Source organism: Crocodylus porosus, unplaced genomic scaffold (assembly GCF_001723895.1).
Source record: "Crocodylus porosus isolate Cpor-Errol unplaced genomic scaffold, CroPor_comp1, whole genome shotgun sequence".
NCBI classification, from domain to species: domain Eukaryota; kingdom Metazoa; phylum Chordata; order Crocodylia; family Crocodylidae; genus Crocodylus; species Crocodylus porosus.
This window is the reverse complement of record NW_017728921.1, coordinates 19,345,694-19,357,204: the sequence shown is the minus strand read 5'-3', so window position 1 is coordinate 19,357,204 and position 11,511 is coordinate 19,345,694. Positions and strand designations below refer to the sequence as shown.

Sequence of the window (11,511 nt, the reverse complement as noted above, 5' to 3'; positions counted from 1 at the left end):
CTGAGCTCTCTCTGCAACACCTGGTAAGGTTTGAAAACTGCTCTGTGGCTCCTGCTGTCCCCCTTGACTCAGGTTTCCCACCTTCACTGCTGAAGGGAGCCATCCTTGTGCTCTGCTCTCCGGACCCACATATGTGCCACCCCCTCACAACCTTCTCTGTAGGCTGGGCCACAAAAGCATCAGCTCCTTGCTCGTTGGGGCCTAAACCCCTCAGCCTCGGTCTCAGGCGAGGGGATTGCAGCCTGCATAACTCTTCCAGGCTCGCCAACCCTGTCACCTGTTTGACTCCCAACTATTTCTCCCGTTCCCTTCACTCAAAGCAAAACCCCGCAGGGGGGGAAGGGGCAGGTGCAGCGGCCCCAGCGAGCGGGGTCTTGCCCATGGGAGGGGCCAGGGGCTGGTGTGCGAGCCGCTGGGGGCCAGGCCTGGCCCCGGCCCGTCAGCGGCTCTTGGAGCACGGGTCACTGGGCATCGGCGCGCTCCGTGCTGGTGAGGAGCCAGCGACTGGAGCCAGCCCATCCCCCGTTCGGACGGGAGCGAAGAAGAGCTCGTAGAATCCCGGTCGGGAGACGGAGGCCGAGACAGGCCCTGAGCCCCGCAACCGGAAGTACCACCAGGCGCATACCGGAAGTAGGCCGAGGAGCCGAGTTCCGGCCGGAAGTACACGGCGGACCGGACTGGGCGCACCGCGGAGCCGGAACCGGTAGCGGCTCAGCGCGGGGCGGCGACTCTGCGCGACCTCCCGGCGCGACTGGCGTTCCGGTGGCCGGTGAGAGCGCGGCGGGGCGGGGCGGGCTGGAGGCGGTGGCTCTCGGCGGAGCGGGAGCGGGAACCGGCGCCTCCTGCGGCGTTGCCGGGTCTGAAATATGCGATGGTGGCTGCGGAGGCTGCAGTGAGCGGGTTTCTGAAAAGCTGCCGAGCGTGAGAAAAAAGCAGCCTGCGAATAAGTGTCCTCCTCCTGCGCGGGGGTCGCTCGCTGCGGGTGACGCGCTCGTGTTTGTGGGGGCCAGCCGGCGCCGAGCCCGGGAGCCGGCTCAGATCCCCCGAGAGAGACTCGGCGCTGCACCTGCTGCTGCATCAATGAACTGCCCCCCAGACTGCCCTGCTCTTGAGCCCTCTTAGTGTGATCTGTTGTGTATCGCACAAGGGTGGAAATTAGAGGGCACGTGCCGTAATGAGTGTAGACTTGGCAACACGGCGTCCCAGCCCCACCCCTGCCAGGCCACAGCTCGCCTGCAGGCCCTGGGCAGGTGGAGCCAAAGCACGAGGCCCCGGGGCAGCTCCTGAGCGGGAATCTGGCACCTCCCTCCTTGCTGGGGGCTGGGCTGGGCTGGGCCTTGGGCAAGGCCTCATCTGGAAATCCCTTCGGGCTTTTTCCTCCTCCTGCTTGCATCTGTCTGAGCTGCATCGAGGGTGAGAAGCCACTGGCCCCAGCAGGTCTCTTCACACTCCTGGCTTCCCCTCACTCACCTGCAGCCCCTCCCTGTTGTGGAGGGGGTCTGTTCTGGGCAGGTTCCCCACCTCTCACGATGAGACCTCCCGCAACTGGCATCTCCTGGTGCGAGGTGTCTTGCAGCTGCTCCTCGCCACTGGACTGCTTTTGCCACATTACCCATCCTGATAACTCCATCGCAAGCCGCCTGCCCCTTGCCGCTGAAGCAGGGTCTCAGGCTGGTCTCTTCCCCTGAAGGGCTTTCCCCTCTTTCATGTGCACACTTCCATTCATTTGCATGTGAAAAACACAGTGAAGCTTGCAAGCTGCTTAATTCTTCCTTGGGTTTTATGTGCTACTCGGAGCTTTCAGAATGGTTATAACAAAGACTTGGAGTTTAATGGTTATTTAGCTGTTGCACATGCACAGCACAGCCTGTATGTGTATTAAGGATATTTTTTCACAGCTTCTGGCTTCAGTTTCTCAAAGATGCAACACATGAATCTTTCTCCTTTAAGGCAGAGAATACCTCTCATGTACCTTATTAACTATTAACCTTTTCCTGAAATGAAGAAATTGAGGAACGGTACAAGTAAAATTAGTGAGGGGTGGGGAAAGGAGGGGGCAGGTGGCAGCTTACAAAGCTATCAATTCTGACCAATCAGTTCCCTGACAGAAAAAAAAACAGGAGGTTAGAAAAACGGAGACCCCATACGTGGCTTGCTGGTTGGTGGTGCCCTGTCAGTTTAATTGGGAAATATAAAGCTCCTAGTTGAGCTCAGATCATTTTGGAAAGTCTGGATCACAAATACAGTCCTGGAGTTGGATGGAGTTTCCCCTCTCCCTCACTGGCAGGAACCAGCATCAAATGCAAAGTGCTTATATGATTTAGGAATCTGTCCCATTGTTTTTTAAAAAAAAGATTCTGGCACAGAAGAGCCTAGGACTCATTAGAAGTTAGTGAAATTTGCACACTGAAGTCATTCAGGTACTTTTGACATTTTTCTCCCGTTGAAGGGATGGCTTGTATATGTATGTAAATAAACATTTAATCATTAGGCTGTTAGACTATGACACAGCTAGCCAATTTTAATGCAGTACAGAGCTGCACACAGTACCAATGTGTAGTCCCTGAGCCATACACCATGCAGGCTGCATGCTGCAGGGGCTGTTCCTTGCCCTACCATGCAGGCTGCACCAGTAGCACATGGCTCCTCTGCTCCTTGCCTCCTCCTCCTCCCTTCCCCTCCATGCAGTGCAAGGGCTGCATGCAGACCTCCATGCCCTTCCCTATTGTGTGACAGTAGCGAGGGATGGCTGCAGGATCCAGTGGGCCCATGTGAAGCACTCACAGGCTGTCCAACTGGACTAAAAGATAATGATCCTCTTTCTCCTCCATCAGCCACTCCATTTGGATTTAGTCTTACCAAAGTTTCAGGGGTTTACATGGAATTATGCATTACATGGGCAACTGAAATGCCATGGCTTGAGGTTAATAGGCTTTACTACTCTTAGAGTAAAAAACAAAGAAAAGCACAGGAGGGGTACTTTGTGCCTGAAAGCTTGTCTAAATCTCTCCCAACTGTGCTCTTGATCTAATAAAAGATATCACAAAATTCCTTGCCTCTTGAAATAAATGGTGACATTCTCAGAAAATTGTGTGAGAGATGTTTCCCTTCCCTCATTTCCATGGTTATTCTGAGTAGAATTTTCAAGCTGTTTTTTGTTTCAGAAATAAAACGTTGTTAGAGAAAAGCTAGAAAATATCTTTCATTCTTGCACAGGTTTTAATTTCCTATTTGGCTTGGTGTTGTCAAAAGTGCTGCTTGTATGCTTACTTCTAGATGTGCAAGAAGATCTTTGTGCAGATACATGATATACAGACCCTGTTTCCACCTATGTGGCAAGATGCTTATGAGCATGCCCAGGAGGGATATGCTATGGCCACTTATGCTTTGTTCCACTTGGGAAGGTGCATAATTCCATGTAAACCCCTGAAACTTTGGTAAGAGTAAATCCAGGTGGAGTGGCTGATGGAGGAAGAGGATCTTCTTCATCTTTTAGTCCAGCTGGACAGCCTGTGAGTGGTTCACATAGGCCCATTGGATCCTGCAGCCACCCCTCCTACTGCCACACAAGGGCATGGAGGTTTGCATGCAGCCTTTGCACTGGAGGGGAGGAGAAGGAAGGTGAAAGCAAGGGTCACATGCTATTGGCATGGGGCAGGGGAGCCATGTGCTACTGGTGCAGCCGGCATGGTACGGTGGGGAACAGCCCATGCAGCCTGCAAGGCGTAAGGCTCAGGGACTGCACATTGGTACTGTGTGCAGCTCCGTACTGTATTAAAATTGGACAGCCCTGTCATAGTCTAACAGCCTGATGATTAAAGCACTTATCCAGGAACCAGGAGGTACAGATTTTAGCCCCCTTAGCTAAAGGGGGCTTGAACTAAAATCTTATGAAGACAATGCCCCCTAACTACCAGGCCATGGGCTATGCAAAGCCAGGAGAACCCTTCATCCCTCCTGTTGATATGGCCCACTGGGCAACCAGGAAGTGAGGTTCTACAAGGCCTGAAGAAGCCAGAGGAATTCTGACTCATGGACTTGAACAGTGCCTTGGAAAGGAGGATGTTTTGGGTTCTGCCCCCTGCTCCTGTCCCACTCTTGATTCTGCATTTTACTTTTAATTGTCATTGGATACAATGGATCCATGGCAGTGAGAGCTATCTCTGATTTCCCTGCAAGGCAGGAATGGGTTCCAAGTCCCATAACTGGTCTTCTGTCTTATCTACAGATTCATGTGGAGGACAAAAACAGCAGTGGTATCTGTGTATTCCATCCTCCAGTGTTGCTGTCATACACGTCAGGATATAGTCTGTCAAGGCCATTTGATCTTGGTATGCATGTAGTCTTCAAGTAGAAGAGCAGAGTTCTGATTCCACTGATGTGTATGTCATGCTGGCTTTTTCTTTTCAAGGCTTCAAAATGGGGAACACAAGCAGTGAGCGAGCTGGAATAGAGCGCCAGGGCGGGCACAAGGCATCCCGAGGAGATGCATCAGGGGGAGCCATTAGTACAAAAGGTGACAGACCAAAAATCTTGATGGACAGTCCTGAGGATGCAGACCTGTTCCATTCAGAAGAGATGAAGGTATCCTGTGTTAGTGCACTCACCTCTTGATACAGACACTTGCTGACTTAGAAAGTCTGTCTAGTTTTAAGTTTTGTCTCTTGGAAATTAATGATATTTGAGCTATTTTCTGTACAAACTTATTTTTAGAAACTTGAAACATTGCTGCCTGTCTTTCTTTCCAAACTAAGAGAAGAAAACTTTCTTATTTCTTTATTCCTTTGACCTTTAAGCAGATTCCTGTGGCTGAAGTACCATATATTTAACAAATATAAATTGTAGAAGCTATAAAGGTTACTGGCTCAGAGCTCTTGTCAAGTCTTGTGTGTCAGTACACCTGCTTCCTTTGCAGTGTTTTTTGAGCTCATTTAAGCTTAGTTGCCTTACTCACGATGGTTGTCTGGAGTGTTACTGTTTTCTATCTCAAAAGTTCTGTTAGAATTCCCTATTTAGTTCCCCATTCTTCCCCTTATGGGTGCAGGAAGAACATCTAATCCACAATCTTTCAACATAATCACATGTTGTGTACACAGTAATCGTCCTTTCATCCAGGTGCAGGTTCTCTGCAGAATTCTGTGGAGTCTTGTCTTAACAAATGGCTTCTCTAGTAAATTCCCTTTTTAACCACTGAGCTTAAACATATGCAGATGTTGTTTGCATTTCCTGCTGCAGCTGTGAATTAAATTAATTATTTTGCCTTTCATTTTAATATTTCCTGCGAAGTATGGGGGCCTCCCTCTTAACAGGGTGAAGAGTGTTTTTTGCAAACAGATGGGCATACAGTTTGCTGAGGTACCAGCTCCAGTTCTTCATCTAATAGTAGCCTTCTCTGAATTGATTTTTCAACTTAGGGGTTTAGTGCTCTGCAGAAGGAGAAGTTGCCTTCTGCAAATCGTTAGTTGTCTGGGGGTTTTCCTTACCTTTTACAGAGGAGCCAACACGTGTCTGTCCTTGAGTAAAATGTTGTGCTTGTAGGCTCCACTGGAGAAAGAGGAATTCCTCGCCTGGCGACAAGACCTGGAAGTGAATGAAAAAGCCCCTACCCAAGCTCGACCAACGGTCTTTCGATGGACTGGGGGTGGAAAAGAGGTTTGTTTATCAGGCTCTTTCAACAACTGGAGCAAAATCCCTCTTACACGGAGGTAATAAACTTGTTCCTTTACATCTTATCTGTCTGAAGTTGGGGTAATATTTAAAAGTAGATTATTGGACTCTTTTTGTTGCTGCTTTCACCATTGTCTTTGAAACCTCTTGAGGAGGAAGTAGAAATCTTTTGCAGAAGGCAGGACATGCTGGGAAGATCCACAACTTAGTTGCATTGTAAGCAGTGACATGGAACTTGTATACCAGTGTCTTATAGCATTGGTTTGGGAAAGGAATTCCATGCTGAGGTAGCATGGGCGATGTATAGACAGGAGTAGGAAAAAGGGATTAACAGAGCATTGCTATCCCTGTTACTTTCGGAGTGGAGGGAAACAGGGAATGTATAAAATGCAGCAGGAGTCAGGCCCAGAAAGCCTCTGGAGGTCTGAGCTAGAAGCATAAACATGATGCAGTTTCAGAAGGAGGGATTGGAGAGATTCAGAGCTTTGTGGCATACTCTGCCCAACAGATCAGCTGAGCAGTCTCTAGAGCTTTTATGAATTCACTGAATTCATTCTCCCCATTGTTATTTCTAAGCATCTAATCTAAAGAGGCATCTATCCCTCTAACTTGCAGTTGGCAACGGCTGCTGTAAATCAAATAAGCTTTCTTACTGCCTGTCTTTCTGGTGGATACTCATTTCAAACTCAAATGGCAACACCAGGTCTGATGGGGACTGCACTCTGCATACTTTTGCCCCCAAATTTAGGGTAAAATGAGAGAGGGAGTTGCGTGACCAGTCCACTTATCATGGGTTCTGCCTGACCTTCTTCACTATTCCAGTGAACTTCAAAACAGGCAGGGAACTCGGAGCAGGAATGACAAGTTAATCAAACTGCCTGTGTTCAAAGTGGCTTTTTCAGGGCATAGTTTAGTTGCCACACTCATCTTCCATTTGTTTGTTCGTTTAACAAGACAGACTTGTGGGTAGAAAATACTGAAAGGCAGGAGTGAACTGATCTTATATGGGAAGTTCTGGTTGTTGGGACAAAGCTAGTAGATGCATGTTAGTCTGAATAACAAAAAGAATGCAAAACCCCAGCATTACCCCTTGGCCAGGGGAAGGATTCTTTGGCGCTGAGCATTATTGTGAAACATTTTGAGTGTTGTATCAAAAGAGCTGGTACTAATCTGTCACCACAGAGGCAATCATTAACTCTAGTTTGTTTCTGTACATCTAAGTGATGGCATTTGTATGCCTGACAGGTATTAAATAGGCAATTGTGTACTCAGGAACTCTCTTAAAGAATGCAAAGGTTTCAAGAGGTGCAAGTGACTTTATATTGTGATAAGTGAAGTGGAACTGTTGATGGACAGACTTTTGAGAATAAGGGCTTAACTGTTTGCCTGTTATCAACTGCAGCCACAATAATTTCGTAGCAATCCTGGACCTGCCTGAAGGAGAGCACCAGTATAAGTTCTATGTGGATGGTCAGTGGACACATGATCCCTCTGAGGTAACATTTTCTGTGATTCTGTGCACTTAAATTTTGATTCATAGACAAGAACAGGAGAAATTAATTAGTTTCTGTTCCCAGAAAGGGCCTTTGCTAACAATAGTGATGGATTGTTTCAACAAGCTCAGGCAGTCGACGTTTTTACCAGCTGGTCTAGGTAACTGTCTATCTGAAGGCTACTGGTATCACATCCAGCAACATTAACAAGAGGCTAAACAATAAGCTGAAGATGAGGATTGTGTGATATTGGTTTAAATCATAGACTATTCATAAACCTGAACATTTTCTGTTTTATCTACTTGTTTCTTTCCAGCCAGTAGTCACCAGCCAGCTTGGTACAGTTAACAATATCATTCAGGTGAAGAAAACTGATTTTGAAGTATTTGATGCTTTGATGGTGGACTCCCAAAAGAGTTCGGATGTTTCTGGTATGAATCACCTTTAATTTTTTATATCCTGCCTTTGAATTTGTGCAAAAGTTTCCTGGTCTTGTTAAGGCTTCAAAGTGGATGAATCTCTCCGTATACCTAAATCTGTTGCCTATGTATAGAGTTAAATAATCTAAAAAGAGTGGGAATAGTCCTTGGTTCAGATCCCATCTGGATCAGCAGTAAGTCCCTGTCTGATCACAGTTCATTGGTCTATGAAGTGGATCAATACTACCTGACACTGAAACCATTGTTGTCAGCCTTGGTGGACAGGGTTTCACTGGCTTTATTACTTTGGGAGTTAATGTGTCCTTGTGTAACTGAAGATAGTCTCATCTGATGTGAGTGACTTTTCCATAAGTACTGTCCTATAAAACTGCACTGCAAGAGGCAAAACAAATGAACTTTGGGGTCAACTTGTCGACTCTGTATCAACATTGAGAGTAGCTTGATTGCATCCACTCAGTAGGACTTTGGAGGATGGCAGAATCAGCATCTTCCTTCTAGAAAGCCCTTTCTGCTGACTTGAAGGAGAGACAGAAACACACACAAAACTAGTCTGGGCCACCTCTACCTGGAAGAGCTTTTTGTTGGGGTAGATTGTGGGATCGTTCAAGTTAGTGATGAGAAGAGAGGTGATGAGAAGAATGTCTGCTTGTATACCAGTGCTGCAGCAGACTTCTGCAGTTCCTCAAGCATCCTCTATTCTCGTCATTTGCGCAGACATGCAGCTTCTGATTCCCACGCCTCTCAGCACTGCAGGTAGGGTTGTTTGCACTTCCTTGTGTGCATGAAGGAATTCCTTAGAAGTAATCATTCTAGGGTTTACCAGGACTGAAAAAAAAACAATGTAAAAGGAAGTCTGTCTTGGCATCTAGTCCTAAACATGCCAGAAAAATGTTAGGCAAAGAAATCAAAAAACCTTAGGAGTAAGCCAGCAACCTTGAAACTTTGCCTGTCCATGCTTCATGTGCAGGTCTGAGTTAGATTACTTTAGGTATTTAACATGAGGGAGGTTTACATGTCTTCAGATTTCTGTGTCCAAATCTTGAAATAGTCTCTTTCATATTTTTATCAGCCAATGCTGTTCTCATGCTTGTGTGCTGCTGGCTTCTACCAGTCATGTGTTCTTCAGATGAAAACTGCTGCTGGGACTTGGTGGACTTATAATAAAGAACAGAATATTCAAAGTCAAATGTTCAACTTTTTCCTGACAGAGCTGTCAAGTTCACCCCCTGGACCCTACCACCAGGATCCCTACATTTGTAAGCCAGAGGAACGCTTCAAGTCTCCACCTATTCTTCCACCACACCTGTTGCAGGTCATCCTGAATAAGGACACTGGTATATCTGTGAGTAAGCAAATCTTCTTTGGATGAGGTGTCCAAGAAATGCACTGGACTGCTTGCAACAATCCCAAACTTGGAAGTATACCCCAGTAGGCAAGATTTCTGTTGAAAGCCAGAGTGATCTGTTTGTAGTAATCTTCTTTCCACCGGATAGTGTCAAAAAGCTATTGTATGGAAACTAATGGGTTAGGCTGGTGTTAAGGGAGAATGCATAGTTTTGCCATAGTTCCCTGAAACTTAAGGTACAACTTCCCCCACTCCCTCCTCAAAACTAGAAGAACAGTGACATTTTGACTCTCCATGAATCCTAATTTCTGTACTGCACAACAGTTAGAACTTGCTGAAAAACAGCAAGCCTGGTCATAACCTCCTTTCTGCCTCTGGTCCAACCCTAACACAAGAAAATATTCCGTATAAATTTGACAGAAGAAGGGTTTGAGGGGTTATCTGTTAGACGACAGGTAGTAACTCCTCCTCCTGTGTTTTTCAGTGTGATCCAGCTTTACTTCCTGAGCCCAATCATGTTATGCTGAACCACCTCTATGCACTTTCTATCAAGGTAAAGTTGGGGGTGGGGACACTTCCCATTTCTGCCAGTTGCACACAGCCCAGGGTTTCACCATGCTGCCTTCTTTTTCCTTCTTCCTCAGGATGGTGTGATGGTGCTTAGTGCTACCCACCGTTACAAGAAAAAATACGTCACTACATTGCTGTACAAGCCTATATGAATAACCCTGCAGCTAGTGGACCTGTGTGCTGGGCCAATGAAGTGCCAGAAGGAACAAATTCTTCTCCAAATACAAACATATGCATGTGCTGTGCTATAGCAAACAGACTTTTCATACAGTTTTAAAGATTTCACACTTCTTTTATATTTGGCTTGTTTTCCCAGTCCCACCTGGAAGCTTTCAGTCAAGGCAGCTCAGCTGGGACCACACTGCTGGCCAGTGGCACTGCCATGTTGTCAGCTTGGTATAAATTGACTTGAGGTTTACCAGTGAAATTGTGAGGGAACATATGGGAATAGCAACAACTTGAGTGTCCCTCAACAGTGATGTGGGCCATAGAAAATACATATTCTAGAAAGCACAGGATTCTTGCTGATCCTAAGCTGAATTTTTCATTCAGCCAAGAAAAGCCAAATGATGGCTAGGATCCAAGCTCCAGAGTGTCCCTCCCTGCTGGCTTGGACAAGTATGAAAACTGGTGTTCTTTCTGTTAAACCACTCCAAGCAGAGGGGGGGTGCAACCATTGCACACTGTTTTTCAGCAGGCTGGGTTCAATAAGCTTCCTCGTGAAGAACACTGTAGTATTGTTTCTCTTAGGAGAACTGAGAATTAATTTTCCCCAGTGGAATTTCTGATAAAGACAATTTTTTTTTAATTGCTGGGTTTTGTGTGGACCATATAACACGTCCTGCAGTAATCTGTTCTTGTAACAGATGTCTAATTCTGTTGCTGATGAGGACTTCCCTGCAACTGGGTTAGGTTACTGACTCACTTGATTTTGGTTTAAGGATTAATTCTTTAGGGACCTACCAAAATAGAGGTGGCAGATGGGCAATTGCACTGGCTGCCATTATTGTGGACTTATCACAGCAAGCCCCCTCTACCTCTGATGGCCTAAGGGGGCTGCAGTGGTCCTGCCCCTTGACACTGATAGGCTGATAGGGCTGCCTTTTGTACAGCTCTGCCCCTTCCACTGATTGACGGAGTGGGCTGGTTTTCATGTGGCCTCACCCTCGCCACTGATTGGCAGAAAGTGATGGGGCTGCATGAAAGGCAGCCCTCTTGGCTATTCAGCACTGGAGGGAGGACGGGGTGGCTGCCATCTTGGCTGCTCCCCTTTGTGCCAGTTAGTTTCCCCACCCACCATCCCCACTGGGGAGCCAGCTTCTTATTTTTAAAAAGTCCCTATTTTTTTCCTGCAATTCCATGCAAAATCATGGAAACTGCCATTTTTTGCAGTTTCCACGAAAATCATAAAATTGCAATTTGAGTAGGTCCTTACTAGTTCTTCAGCAGCAGCTCTTTTCACACTGGTTTTTAGGCGAGTTCAAGTTATTGTAAAAACTATAGTAAATAGCACTGGGGGCTAAACTGATGTAAGCAGGTGCAGTTCCCTAAGCACCAGTGGCACTGCACCAACTTGCATCAAAAGCTCAGTTGGCCCCAACTCCTTACTTGTAGTTGACTCTGCCAATTTGAGTCCATGTGGCTTGTGTAGTCAGGGCTACAACATCTATACGACTCCTTGCTTTATTTATATATATTTTACATGAACACTGTTCTCACCAAAGGTGCTGGGTTGCCTCTATTAAAGATTATCTAGTTGATCCCAAAACAAATGCAGCATGGACAATGCAAAATTGCCTGCCAATGTGCCTCAGGCATGACCTGAAGAGACCAGTGCGGGGGGCTAATTCATTCTCCCTGCTGTCCATTTCTTGGTGCTTGTGAGTGCCAGTGGGTGTGCCAACTGAGACATCAGCCCATGTCCTACTACGGAGGAATGCACACTGTAAATATCACCAGGTAGCTAATCAGGTGGTAGCTTAAGTCACAAGCAACC

The 11,511-nt window shown here is 46.7% G+C and overlaps 1 protein-coding gene across 1 annotated transcript; it reads left to right on the top strand.

Annotated features, from left to right (window-relative positions):
* The first annotated feature begins 694 nt into the window (after positions 1-694).
* On the top strand, positions 695-10,833 carry PRKAB1 (protein kinase AMP-activated non-catalytic subunit beta 1). The gene is made up of 8 exons (XM_019539244.1): positions 695-769; positions 4,412-4,584; positions 5,539-5,705; positions 7,070-7,163; positions 7,477-7,591; positions 8,809-8,942; positions 9,430-9,498; positions 9,590-10,833. Exons 2-8 carry the CDS (start codon positions 4,420-4,422, stop codon positions 9,665-9,667), a joined length of 822 nt encoding a protein of 273 aa, XP_019394789.1. The 5' UTR covers positions 695-769; positions 4,412-4,419; the 3' UTR covers positions 9,668-10,833.
* The last annotated feature ends 678 nt before the right edge of the window (positions 10,834-11,511 follow it).